Source organism: Chlorocebus sabaeus, chromosome 10, assembly GCF_047675955.1.
Source record: "Chlorocebus sabaeus isolate Y175 chromosome 10, mChlSab1.0.hap1, whole genome shotgun sequence".
Lineage (NCBI taxonomy): Eukaryota > Metazoa > Chordata > Mammalia > Primates > Cercopithecidae > Chlorocebus > Chlorocebus sabaeus.
In genome coordinates, this window is record NC_132913.1 from 123,910,807 (window position 1) to 123,925,574 (window position 14,768).

Genomic DNA, 14,768 nt, shown 5'->3' on the forward strand with positions numbered 1-14,768 from the left:
AGGCTTGCTGGCTGAACAAGTAATGAACAGACGGGAGGAGAAGTGTGTTCTCACCTGCAGACCGACCTCAGAGTTGAGTCACTGTAGTGTCTGCTTTCTTTGCTTGGCCATACCAGCATGCCACGATCTGTGGTTTGTCACATCCAACTTTCTTCCCTTTTTTGCAAACTGAGCCATTTCCATGGCTCCAGTCTTCTGGGCCTTTCTTTCTCTGGGGCTCCTCAAATATCACAGTCAGCAGCACTGAGACTTGACCTGCCCGGTCTCTGGGTACTGCTAAGACGCTCAACCGCACAGAAAGCTTCCTTTAGAGCAGACAGTTGCTTTCTCATCGGCTTCTCACTTTCTTTTTATGGCCCAATCAGTTATAAATCACTCAGGACAAAGGAATTGTTAAGTAAAAAGAAACTTTTGGAGGCCTCTTGATTTGATTTAGATGATAGCAGTCCCCCTTTCTCCAAGGAGGATATGTTCCAAGACCCCAGTGCACACCTGAAGCCTCGGATCGTACCAAACCCTACATACACTATACTTTTTCTTATATAGAAACAGGCAGGTAGTGTATACGGCATGAACGTGCTGGACAAAGGGATGATTCACGTCCATGATGTGATGGGACAGGACGGTGCAAGACTTCATTAACACTGCGAAGAATGGTGCACGATTCAAAACTCAGGAATTCTCCATTTAATACTTATGGGTCACACTTGACCGCGGGTAACTGGAACTGCAAAAAGTGAAACTGAGAATAAGGGGGGGACTAGAGCATATTTAAAAAGCTGGTTTATGGAAACTGACCATTTTTTGTAAGTTTCCAGTTACTGTATGAACTTTGTCCCTCACACAACTCAGATAAATGCTGCACGGAGAACGTTTCTAAAGTTTCTTACTGAGAGTCAATGGGACATTCTGTGTTATCAAATATCTTATCCTCTGTATTTGTCTTTGTGAAATTAGGAGGGCAGTCAGAGATAAACCACGCTCCCTCTTCTTGCCCTCCCCAAATGTTAACTACTGTTATAATTTCCTGCCTGGCTTAAAGAGCGAATCAAATGTATGGAGGTTTTGTTGAAAATTTTCTATTGGCAAGTATGTGCATCTGAAGTAGGTTGTTGAGGGATGGCTAACATCTCACACTGGTAGGGCTGTGAAAAAATTCAAATAGGGCTGCAACTGTTAGATTTTTCGAAATGAAGGTATACATTTTGGCATACATCCGTTAACATACAAGTTCAAATGTCAAAGGGATCACTTCTCGGCTTTCAGATTACTTGCTCCTCCCCTCTGGGTCTGTATCCTGGGGTGGGGGAGAGGAGCTTCTTGGCCACGGTGCCTCTGTTCACCTGGATCTCCATCAGTGGGGCCTTCTTCTGGCGCAGAGGAAGCAGGTGCATGTGGGTGTGGGCAGTGACGTGGATGACTTGGCAGTACTTCTTCATGCTGCTGAAGTCTTGCTCTAGCTGCTTCTTGCTATCCTTATTCTGCTATTTCTTGCAGTAATTGGTAAAGGCCTTCTTCTTAGATTTATGCCAGTTCTTAGAGAAGTGCTTTTTGCACTCATTGCTGATGTGCTTAGCAAAGATGGTCTTGGAGGTCTGTAGGCCTTGAGGCTTGAGGGGTTTCCACGTAGCCCAGAATACCCACAGTCACCATGGCGGTATCTCCACAATGGTCGCAGCCTCTACCACCTCTTTCTTGTTCACGTTGGATCCTAGCCTATTGACTTCTTGCACAACGTGGGTCATGCCAGCCTTGTATCCCAGGAAGGCTGCGAGGTGGACCCGCTTGGAAGGGTCATCCTTAGGGAAGCTCTTCGCCTTCCCACGATGCTTCCTGTGCACTTCTGAGGCAGGAAGCTGAGGGACCCATGTCTGGGAGTGGAAAACTTCCTGTGAGACATCACTCCATCAAATTTCGCTGGTAGAGCCTAATTTTTTTTTTCTTTTTTTGAGACAAGAGTCTCCCTCTATTGCCCAGGCTAGAGTGCGGTGGTGCAATCATAGCTCACTGCAACTTTGACCTCCCAGGCTCAGGAGATCCTCCTGCCTCAGCTGCCTGAGTAGCTGGGACCACAGACACACGCCATCATGCCTGTCAAATTTTATTAAAAATTGTTTGTAGGGATGGGAGTCTCCCTTTGTTGCCCAGGCTGGTCTCGAATTTCTGGATTCAAGTGATCCTTCTGTCATGGCCTCCCAAAGTGCTGGATTATAGGCATGAGCCACTGCGCCCAGCCAGTTCTCACTTCTCATGGCAGAGGGACTCAGGAGGCAGAAGGAAAACCTTCCTTTTATCCTTCCAGAAATTCCCAGTTGGAAGACTATATAGGAAGTTAATGGTGCTGGATTTCTTCCTGGCTTCCATGCTGTTCCCATCCCCCAGTTGGTTTTACCTCTTCCTCCTGCCTCAATATGTGGCTGTAATCCGGATTCTCCAGCCTCCATTCACACGGATTTTCCTACACCTCATCCATGCCCCACTTTCAACTAGAGTTTTCCTGAGCAGGATTATGTCCTGATCCACACCACTGGTCTTTATCTCTCCTGAGTCTGTCCCGAACTTCCAGCTGTTGAACCATAGACAATGGTTTGACTCAACAGCTCCAAAGCCAGTCCTGGTCTGTCTATCCTCAATCTTCCCTCTGTTCCAATCAAGACACCTGGAGTTCACTTCAACTCCTTGGTCTCCTCCTGTTTCTTCCACACCCCATCAGTCATGCCAGTCATCCTTTGTGGTATCTCTTGCATCCTTCACGATGTCTCTTGCATTTGTTTCATCTTTTTATACCCAGTACTTTCACTCCAGGGCAGATCTTCATCTGAGCATTTATTCATCTCTTCAAAAATAATTACTGCATAGCTCTTGAGTTCCAAGTGCTGTGAGAGATGCCAATCAGAGTTTTGGGTCACTCTAGATGCTGCAGGGGAACAGGCTGTAGAATGGCAGGAGAGGAGGTGGGGGCATTGCCTGGGAGGCTGGTGCAGTTGCAGCCTGAGAGGCAATGATGCCTCTTGGTCAGGTGGTTGCCATGGAGATGGGGAGATGTGGGCAGACTTGGGCTATAAGCATAGGCTCCTGAAAGAGTCTCCTGCCATTCCATATCCCCCATGAAGCCTCCCCTGCCACTCTGGTGTCTAAGATCATCACCCTCCTTTGAGTATGCAGTGCCTCCATTGGCCCTTTGCCTGTGTAACCAAATATGTCCTTTCTCTAAGCAGTGATCTTTGAGCTTTTTATAAAAGGGACCTCTTGAAAACATGAAGAAAGCCCACACACCTTTTCCCCAGGAGAATGTTCCTTCCCATGAAAGTTTACATAAAATTGCAAGATGTTTAACCATGGGGCCCCTGTTCCCTAGGCTAAGGACTCTATTATCTCTATTGCCCATAAGCCAACCCCTCACTTCTTTCCATCTTCTTCTCTTATTGTATTTCAGTGGACACAGAAGATGCTCCAGACATACACTTCCACGATGGCGCCCTCATTCCTGATAATTTCCTTTGGAAATACATGATATTCACTTGTCCATTTTTGTAAAGTCATGCAAAATTTGGTTTGAAATGTTCTAAAATAACCTAAGAATGTGGTTGGCTTAATCGTTCAATGTGGAGCACCTCTTTGGGCCAAGGGACTGGAGAGGAGGAGCTGTGGTCAGAGTTAGGTCTGCTGGCACTGCAGATAAACAAATGCTTTCATTGTGAATTATGCTCTGTAAAGGTCCAAGGGTCTTTCCAGAAGAATTTAGCACTAAGTTAAATCATTTTGAGGCTGGAGTGAATTTAGAGAAGACTCATTAATGTTCATGTGATCATGTGACAGGTCAATACCACTTTAAATCCTTTCAAATGGTCTAACCCGTGGCTTGAAAAATAACAGAGGAAACAGTTGTAAGGATGACTGCATAGCGCTCTGTTACTGTTACTTTTGTTTCTAAAGCCAATGTGAGGTCCACACAACTGTGAGACAAAGGCGATTACTTTGGCATTGAAGGCACTTTTGCAGGACTGCTATCAGTTTGCACAAAATGTCCTCCTCCTGGCACTAGCACTGTCTTCTGTTAAAGCGCTTTCCACAGAGCATTCCTTAACTGCAGTCCACAACAATTTGGATTTAAAACTGAGGACTCAAAAGAAAGACTTTTTTGTTTTGAGAGTTCTGTATATATTCTAGGTGCTAATCCTTTGTCAGATAGATAGTTTGCAAGTATTTTCTCCCATCTATAGCTTTTTTTTTCATCCTCTTCACTGGGTCTTTCACAAAGCAACAGTTTCTGATTTTGATGTGGCCCAATTTATAAATTTTTCCTTTTATGGATCCTGCTTTTGGTGTCCAGTCTAAGACCTCTTTGCCGAGTTCTAGATTCTGAGGATGTTTTTCCTATGTTTTTAATCTCAAAGCTTCATAGTTTTATGTTTAAGTCCATGACCCATTTTGAATTAATACTTGTGTAAGGTGTGAAGTTTACCTAGAGATTCATTTTCTTGCCTATGAATGAGAGACTAATTTTTAGAACCTGATATTTGAATGTATTTATTGTGCTTTTTTTTTTTGTTTTCAGTACAGATGGGGTCTCATTGTGTTGCCCAGGCTGGGTGCCAACTCCTGGCCTCAAGTGATCCTCCTGACCAAGCCTCCCAAAGTGCTGGGATTACAGGTGCGAGCCACTGGGCAGGACTACTGTGCTTTTGTGTTTTCTCTTCCACTAGCCCTGAGCTGAAGACGAACATCCCAGACTGTTCTGTTTTCTTCTGTCTTTCAGCATCTCAGTATGGAGGGGCTCCGATGGATCCAAATGAGGAAATGAAAACATTCATCTTTTAAACATTAAACTGTTTCACCAAGTTTCTTGATGAAAAGATCAAATGCATGCAAGATTACTAATAATAAGATGTTTTATTCTAAAATGGTCTTGTGTACAATTACAGAGATCCACCATGACAACCCTGCTCTTTCCCACTCCACTAGCCCTGCGTTAAATCGGAAATTCACACAGAAACACTGATTCATTGTGAAATTCAACCGAAACGTTCAGCAGTTCTCATGACTTTTTTGCACTTATAATAGATTTTTTCATATTTATGTTAATTTGTAACTATCTCATGGACTTGTAAAACTTTTAGCTCTCTACCTGTGTGATATTTAGAAAATAACTTATTTTCCATTTAAAGAGGTTAGTTGAAATATTCAGATAATCCTATCAGTTTTTAAATACAAGGTCTTTTTCAAGTTTTCTGATTATGCATCTAGAACTGGCAATTGATATGTGGTCTTATCAAAATACTGAAAGAACAATCATGCAGCTGGGCCCTGCGAGGGCTGGGATAAGCCAGCATCCAGACACGTTAGACAGAACTGCTTTCCTCTGTCTTCTTCCGTGCCCTCTAACCACGAGGAATTAGAGTGCCTTTTGCTCTAGGTCAAAATGTCAATTCTCACAAAAGGATTTGAATAACTGGTCTCAGGAATGGTTTGAGGTTCTCTAGGGTTGACACCAGAGTAAGACTTTTAAAAAGTCTCTGGAAAAGGTAATGTGATCTCTAAGAAGTATAGCAGCATAACTTAAATATATCAATGTTTATTAGAGATGACCCTTTCTTCTTTTAATAATCACATTGTCACTATGCAGACCTGCATTTTTCATGAAAAATTTCATTTCTGATTCTGAAGGCGTTTCCCCTTCATTTGCAAGCATTTCATAAATGCTGATGTTCTCAAACTTTGCTTTTTGTTCAAAACTGTTCATCGTTAAGTGACTCTTTAATAGCTAGTTAATAAAATACTTTCATCCAACAAAGACCAGATTGTGTAGCTGGTAATTTCAGATTTATACGGAACAAGCTTCACTAACAGCGAATTTTTAATTTGCAAGTATAAAACTCCCTCGTGCATATTTAGAGGAAGAGATTCTTAGAATAAAATTGGAATGCTTCCAATTCTCTTTATTCTTAGGCACTTCTTCAAAATTATCTTGTAGAGTAAGTGTATGATTTTTAAAATTAACTGTATTCAGGGGGCTTTTATTTTTTTTCCAGAACAAGCTAGAACTTCTGGGGTACAGACAGAACAATAGGGCCCTAGGCGGTCTCCCAGATCGGGTTCCCTGGAAACACTCAGATGGAGATGGATGTAGGTGGTCTACTGGGAACACCAGCCAGAAAGAAGAGAGGGAGGGAAGCAGCCCTGGGCAGAGGGAGAAGCTAAGTTGTGATGCAATTGCAAGAGAGCTGTCAGCTGATCCCAGAGGGAACAGCAGAAGCTGGGAGAACCCTCGGAGTTGTCCAGGCAAGGAGAGGGGCTGGGTTTTGGTACTATCACGTGACTATCCTTGGATGCAGGCTGCCCCAGAAGGGGTGTAACCTTGCTTGCAGTGGCACCCTTAGACTGTAGCAATTCCTGGGGTGGGATTTAGCTGTGAGTGTCAGCACTGGCATGTGGGGAGCCAGGTGCTTGAGTGCCTTGGTCCCGAAAGGGGTATCCGAGGGGCCCAACTCACCATCTACTGCCAGTGAATTGGGTTGGGCCCCAAATGAGCAGTAAGGGGTCTCCTTTCTTTTTTCATTCAGTGAACATCAGTGGAACGTGGTTAAAGAAAGGGATGAAGACAAATGGAGGCAGACGGAAGATCCACTGTGGGTCTCAGTGCAGGAGCCAAGCATGTGAAATGAATGACTGCCTTCAGCCGGCCAGCCGCAGTCATGCCCAGTGCTTTGAACACATGGTTGGCTTTTATTTATTTATTTACTTTTTAATTTATATATATATATTTTGAGAGAAAGTCTTACTCTATCACTCAGGCTGGAGTGCGGTGGCACTTTATTGGCTCACTGCAACCTCTGCCTCCTAGGTTCAAGCGATTCTCCTGCCTCAGCCTCCTGAGTAGCTGGGATTACAGGCACCTGCCACCATGCCTGGCTAATTTTTGTATTTTTGTAGAGACGGGGTTTCACTATGTTGGTCAAGCTGGTCTTGAACTCCTGACCTCAGGTGATCTACCCGACTTGGTCTACCAAAGTGCTGGGATTACAGGTATGTATTTTTAGTAGAGATGGGGTTTCACCATGTAGGCCAGGCTGGTCTCGAACTCTTGACCTCAGGTGATCCGCCTGCCTTGGCCTCCCAAAGTGCTGGGATTACAGGTGTGAGCAACTATGCCTGGCCAAAATGTTGGCTTTTGTTACCATTGCCTACACTGTGAGTTTATGCCAGATTTGGGTGCTGTGATTTTATGTTTACCATTACCCTTTCTCCCTTGCTCATAACTTCTGACTCAGCTCAAGTAGCTCGTCCTACTTGACTGCACAGGCTGTCCCTTTTCTCTCCCACTGTGACCTGGCACCAGGGTTCCCAGACACGGTCTGCCAGACCCTCGGAGCTGCTCCTCCCATGCAGAAGCTCGCGAGTCTGCGTGCTGGTCAGAACCATCCCTGGAACATGAGGAGCATGACTGTGGCTGGCTGAGCCAGAGCTGGGTCACATAACCTCTACCGATCCACTCTGGAGAGCTGATGCAGATTGGAGTAACAGCGGGATCATGATTTTTTTTTTTTTTAAATATTAAGTTCTGGGATGTGCAGAACGTGCAGGCTCATCACATAAGAATACATGTGCCACGGCGGTGGTTTGTTGCACCTATCAACCCATCATCTAGGTTTAAAGCTTTGAGTGCATTACGTATTTGTCCTAATGCTCTCCCTCCCCTTGCCCCCCACTCCCCAACAGGCCCTGGTGTGTGATATTCCCCACTCTGTGCCCATGTGTTCTCATTGTTCAACTCCCACTTATGAGTGAGAACATGCAGTGTTTGGTTTTCTGTTCCTGTGTTAGTTTGCTGATGATAGTTTTCAGCTTCATCCATGTCCCTGCAAAGCACATGAACTCATTCACTTTATGGCTGCATAGTATTCCGTGGTGTGTATGTGCCACATTTCTTTATCCAGTCTATCATTGATGGGCATTTGGGTTGGTTCCATGTCTTTGCTATTGTGAATAGTGCTGCAATAAACATACGTGTGCATGTGTCTTTACAGAATGATTTATAATCCTTTGGGTATATACCCAGTAATGGGATTGCTGGGTCAAATGGTATTTCTGGTTCTAGGTCCTTGAGGAATCGCCACACTGTCTTCCACAATGGTTGAACTAATTTACACTCTCATCAACAGTGTAAAAGTGTTCCTATTTCTCCACAGCCTTGCCAGCATCTGTTGTTTCCAGACTTTAATAATCACCATTCTAATTGGCGTGAGATAGTATCTCATTGTGGTTTTGATTTGTATTTCTCTAAAGACCAGTGATAACGAGCTTCTTTTCATGTTTCTTGGCTGCATAAATGTCTTTAAGGATCCACTCTTCAAGCTGATTCCGATTGGATTTTGGTCAGCCGTGAAGTGGTATCTGACTGCAACATAGTCTACTTCAGTTATGTTTTAGGATGAGACCATCTTCAAGCCTGAGATCCGTTTCCCATAGAAAGAGTTTCTGCTGAGAACACATGAGCCCTGAGAGTGCACTTCTCCTGCAGGCTTCACCATGAAGACCCCCCCAGTTATTGGCATGTTCATCCCACCTCCACTTCCAAACCCCCTACACGAGGGAAGGACAGGCCCAATATGACACTGTGTGAACTCTGATTTCCTTTAGTAACAAATACTTCCGTTAAAATATATCCAGATGTCAGTGCTAGATGATAAATGTGAATGAACACATTTTGGTTAAATTAGTGTGATTATTTTGACTTTCCAGTGTTTACTTGGTTTGTTAAGTATTTTTACTTCTCTCTACCACTGAGGAAAGAAAAGTGGGATAATTTATTTTGAGGAAGGAAAACTTAAAGCTATCACATATATGAGTCAACATGTGAGGTATCTGAGTGTTGAAACCACGATTGATCCTAATTGATACTTACAAGTTATAGAAAATGTGGCAATGGATTGCTGATCAATATATAAAAATTAAAAACCTGTTGGTAGATAACATGGTTTCTCCAGGAAACAAATGGCTGCAATCCTAACAGATTTGGAAATATCTCATTTTGACCCAAAGCAAAAAAGTCACTAAAAAGAAAATGAAATCAAATTTCTAAAATTTATACAAATATTTTACCTTATTTTTTTCCTTGGTTCCTTTCTTTTGTCTTTTGGTTTTCTTAGGTTGTTTTTCCTTTTTCTTCTTTTTCTTCTTTTCGTTTTTTTCTTCTTCTTCTTGGTTTGCAATGATATCCTCAATAACCTAGCGAAAACCAAAATAATCATAGCATTTTCACAGATCCCTATCAAGAGGAGGACTGTTTTTCCTGTCTGGAAGGAAGCATTTGTGCTGGTCAGTATCACCTCTCTGCCTGGCCCTGGACCCTGCAGGCCGACCCCTTGTGGGGTATGGTGGGGGTCCTGCCTGCTATCTACCCTTCGCTGGATTCGTGAGTAGGGGGCAGCAACGTCAGTATAGATGGAGAGAGAGTCTGGACATTTCTGAGCCCAATTCCTTCCCTAATTCCACCCGCTCCAGCTCTTGGAGGTTCCACAAACTCTAGGGGAGGTCACAGCTTCCTCAACGTCTCAGCAACAACTGGATGTGCCAGCCCTGCCCACAACTCATCAAAATCCAGGGGGAGGATGCCACTGTTTCCTGCCAGGCTCTGATGGCAACAGCCACTCTTGCAATAACTTCCATTTTCATGAGTTGGTTTCTTTCACCAGTGATTTAACTGATATTCCCTACAGTGACGAAAGATCTTTTATCCTCCTAAATTATAAAATATTTGTTAAAAAGCATCCAGTTCACATAGGATTAGCACCACTGCAGAACTATTATACATTTGTTTAAAAAAAACCATATAATTCAGTTCAATACAACAGTGTTCACTGAGCACTCACTCACTGCCATAGACAGCGGTGACAATGACAGGACATGCTTCCTGTTTGGCCCCTGGGGCTCTGCTCATCACTCGTCACGTGGCCAAGACAAGCTGCATAAGCTCTCTGAGACTCAGTTTCCTCAGCTCTAAAATGGAGCCAGCATCTCCGTACACAGCACTTAGGATCCGCCGGGCAAGCTCCTGAGAGTCTCCCGGAGACAGACTCCTTCGCTGCTGCACCAGACGCACGGGGGTTGCTGCTGTTGCCCCGTTTTATGGATGAGAGAACTGGGACACACAGAGTGCAGTATCCCAGCCAGGGACACACAGCTAGTGAGTAGCTGAGCTGGGATTCAGGTGGCACTAACCAGGGTGAATTTCATAACGCAGGGAGAAAAGAGGCACGATGCATAAGAATACATGTCAACTTACTCCATCGTACAAAATGCACAGAGTGAAACCAACCATCCATACTCCAGTCTCAGGTACATACGCACGTAGTCCAAGTACAAAGGAATGTAAGGGAATGATCTACTCCAAATTAAGTACAGCAGTTGCCTTTGAAGATGGAGCAATTAAAAAATTAGGGGTGGGGAGACAAGGGCTAATATCGTTTTATCCTAGCGTGGAAAAAGGAGAGAGGTGAAGCATGTGTTGTGCACATATTTGGCCATGCAAAAATGATCTTTTCCCAGCCCGGGCAACCTGATGAAACCCCATGTCTACAAAAAAATACGAAACATTAGCCAGGCGTGGTGGTGCACACCTGTAATCCCAGGTATCTGGGAGGCTGAGGTGGGAGGATTGCCTGAGCCTAGGAGGTAGAGGCTGCAGTGAGCTATGATCCAGCCACTGCCCTCCAGCCTGGGCGACAGAGTGAGATCCTGCCTCAAAAAATGAAACAAAACAAAACAAAACAAAACAAAACAAAACAAAACAAAACAAAACAGACAAAGGTTCATCTCGACTCACAGAATCAAGGTGTGGCTGCCCAGTTCTTCATTGCACTGGAGCACTTGGAACACAGACATCGTTTGGACCTTAGAAACTGCAAAACTTTCAGAAACGTAAAGACTTAAAAAAAATAGTCTGATATATAAAATATGAGCAGCTGAAAAAAAGATGAAATCCTTATTTGTGGAGTATACATTTCACTGTGGCCTTATCAGTTACGCCTTTTAAAGTCTTACCAATTATATGGTTTATTTCATCTCTCTCCTTTTAAAGTTTATTAGTTTACATTTTTGAGTATTACATTTTCATGGTTCACAATTCAAAAGTTACGAAAGAGTAATCATACATAAATACATAATATACAGTGAAAGGCTTCCTCCCCATACTATTAACCAGCCAAGAAGATCCACTTTCTCTTTTTATTTTTATTTTTATTAAGGCATAATTGACAAAAATTTAATATATTTACAGTATACAACATGACGTTTTGATATATGTACACATTGTGGAATGATTAAGTCAAGCTAACTAACATGTCCACCACCTTACATTCTTAGAATTTTTTTGGTGTGATGAGAACATTTACAATATATTCTCTTAGCAATTAAAAAATATACAAAATATTATTATTAATTATAGTCATCATGCTGGACAATACATCTCCAGAACTTTTTCCTCCTGTCTAATGGAAACTCTGTACCCTTTGACCAACATCTCTCCATTCCCTGATCTTCCCTCCCACCCTTGGTAATCATTATTCTACTCTCTGCTTCTGTAAGTTAAATTTTTTTTTAGATTTTATTTATAAGTGAGATCATGCAGTATTTGTCTTTCTGTGCCTGGCTTATTTCACTTAGTATAATGTCCTCCAGGTTCATGTATGTTGTCACAAATGACAGAAATTTCCTTCTTTTTTAAAGCTGAATAGTGTTCCATTGGGTATATACAATACATTATGTTTATCCATTCATCCACTGAAGAACACTGAGGTTGCTGCCGTATCTTGGTTATTGTGAGCGACGCTGCAATGAACATCGAAGTGCAGACATCTCTTTGATGCACTGATTTCATTTCCTTTGGATACATACTCAGTAGCGGGATTGCTGGATCATATGGTAGTTCTATTTTTCATTTTTTGAGGAACTTCCACGCTGTTTTCCATAATGCCTGTGTTAATTTACATTCCCACCAACAGTGTACAAGGGTCCCTTCTCTCACATCCTTGCCAACATTTGTTATCTTCTTTTTGATAACAGCCATCCTAACAAGTGTGAGGTAATATCTCATTGTTTAATTACCATATGTCTGTTGCGTTGAGCATTTTTCCATATATATGTTGACCATTTGTATGTCTTCTTTTGAGAAATGTCTATTCATGTCCTTCGCCCAATTTTAAATTAGGTTGTTTTCTTACTATAGCAGTCTTTAAATTCTTTATATACTTTGGATATTAATGCCTTTCAGATGTATGGTTTGCAAATATTTTCTCCCAATTCATAGGTTGACTCTTCTCTTTTGTTTCCTTGCTGTGCAGAAGTTTTTTAGTTTGGTGCAATGCCATTTGTCTACTTTTACTTTTTTTGCCTGTGCTTTTGGGGTCATATCCAGAAAATCACTGCCCAGATCAATGTCATGGAGATTTCCCCTATGTTTTCTTACATTAGTTTTATAGTTTCTGGTCTTTTATTCATGGCTTTCACTCATTTTGGGTTGATTTGTGTATATGGTGAGAGATAAGGGTTCAATTTCCTTGTTCTGCATGTGGATATCCAGTTTTCTCACACCATTTATCAAAGAGACTTATCCTTCTTCCATTGTGTGTTCTTGACACCTTTGTTGAAAATCAATTTGCTGTAGTGTGTGGGTTTATTTCTGGGCTCTCTCTTCTGTTCCATTGATCTTTATGTCTGTTTTTATGCCAGTATCATGCTGTTTTGCTTTCTGTAGCTTTGTAATATATTTGGAAATCAGGAAGTGTGATGTCTCTAGCTTTGTTCTTTTAGCCCAAGATTAACTGGATATTTGAGGTGTTTTGTGGTTCCATATAAATTTTAGAATTTTTTTTCTATTTCTGTGAAAAACTGTCACTGAAATTTTGATAGTGATTACATTGAATCTATAGATCACTTTGGGTAATATGCTCATTTTTACAATAGTAATTCTTCCAATTCATGAGTACAGGGTATCTTTCTATTTATTTGTGTCCTCTTAAAATTATTTCATCAATGTTTTGCAGGTTGCAATATACAGACTCTTCAACTCCTTGGTTAAATTTATACCTAAATTAAAAAAAGTTACCATAAATGGGATTGTTTTCTTGATTTCTTTTTCAGAGAGTTCACTGTTAGTGTATAGAAATGCTACTGATCTTCCGTATGTTGACTTTGTATCTTGAAACTTTACTAAATTTGTTTGTCAGTTCTAATAGTATTCTTAGTGGAGTCTCTGGGGTTTTCTTTTTTCTTTTTAAAAACATTTAAAAATTTAATACAGACAGGGTCTTGCTTTGTTGCCCAGGCTATTCTCGAAAACCTGTGCTAAGTGATCCTCCCACTTCAGCCTCCCAAACTGCTGGGATTACAGGCGTGAGCCACCGTGCCTGGCCTCTGGATTTTTCTACATACAAGATCAAAAACAGGCAATTTCACTTCTTCCCTTCCTATTTGGATGCCTTCTATTTCTTATTCTTGCCTAATTGCTCTGGCTGGACGTCTGTACTAGGTTGAATAAAAGTGGCAAGAGTGGGCATCTTTATCTTGTCCAGCTCTTAGAGGAAAAACTCAGATTTTTCACTATTGAGTATGATTTTAGCTGTGGGGTTTTCATAGTCTTTATTGTGTTAAGTTCCTTCTCTGCATAATTTGTTGAGTTTCTATCATGAAAGAGTTCTGAATTTTGTCAAATACTTTCTCTGCATCTATTAAAATGATCATATGATTTGTATCTCTCATTCTGTTAATGTGGTATATTACACTGATTGATGTGGATAGGTTGAACCACTCTTGGATCCCAAGGATAAATCCTGTTTGATCATGGTGAATGATTCTTTTAATGTGCTCTTGAATTTGGCTTGCTAGTATTTTGTTGAGGGTTTCTGCATCTATGTGCATCATGAATATTGGCTTATACTTTTCTTTTCTTTCAGTGTCTTGTCTGGTTTTGGTATCAGGTTTATGCTGGCCTTATAAATGAATTTGGAAGTATTTATTTCTCTTCAATTTTTGGGAAGAATTTAAGCAGCATTGGTATTAGTTCTTTACATGTTTGGTAGAATTCACACGAGAAGCCATTTTATCCTGGGCCTTTCTTTGTTGGAAGGGTTTTGACTACTGATTCAGTTTCTCTACTCACTGTGATTTTCTATTTTTTTGTGATTAGTCCTGTTGTTGTATAAGAATTTATCCATTTCTTCTAGGCTAATGAATTTGCTGGTATATAATTGTTCATAGTAGTCTCACAATCTTTTGTATTTCTATGGCATCAGTTGTAATGTCTCCTCCTTCATTTTAAATTTTATTTGTCTGACTCTTTTCTTTCCTAGTCTAGTTAACAGTCTGTCAATTTTATCTTTCACAAAACCAACTCTTAGTTTACCTTTTCTGTTGTTGTTTTGGGGCTCCATTTCATTTATTTTTGTTCTAATCTTTATTTCTTTCCTCTGCTAATTTTGTACTTAATAATAGTTTGTTTTTTTTTCTAGTTCCTTGAGGCATAATGTTAGGTTGTTTGAGATCTTTCTTCTTTTACGGTGTAGGCATTTATTGTTAGAAATTTTCCTCTTAGTACTGCTTTTGTTGCATCTCATAGGTTTTAGTATGCTGTGTTTCCATTTTTATTGGTTTCAAGATATTTTAAAATTTGCCTTTAAATTTCTTCTTTGATCCGTTGGTTGTTTTAGGAGCATGTTGTTAATTTCTATCTGTGAAATTTCAAAGATTTTTCCTTTTATTGTTTCTGGTTT

The 14,768-nt window shown here is 41.3% G+C and overlaps 1 protein-coding gene and 1 pseudogene across 5 annotated transcripts in view; both read right to left on the bottom strand.

Annotated features, from left to right (window-relative positions):
• The window catches only part of DRC11 (dynein regulatory complex subunit 11), a 168,349-nt gene that overhangs the window by 73,400 nt on the left and 80,181 nt on the right, over positions 1-14,768 (bottom strand). For all 5 annotated transcript variants that reach the window (XM_038001338.2, XM_038001337.2, XM_038001335.2 and 2 more), the window contains one exon: positions 9,103-9,228. In XM_038001338.2, the coding sequence (XP_037857266.1) occupies positions 9,103-9,228 (126 nt within the window). The remainder of the gene's footprint in view (positions 1-9,102; positions 9,229-14,768) is intronic.
• Positions 1,111-1,900, bottom strand: LOC140712698 (large ribosomal subunit protein uL3 pseudogene; annotated as a pseudogene).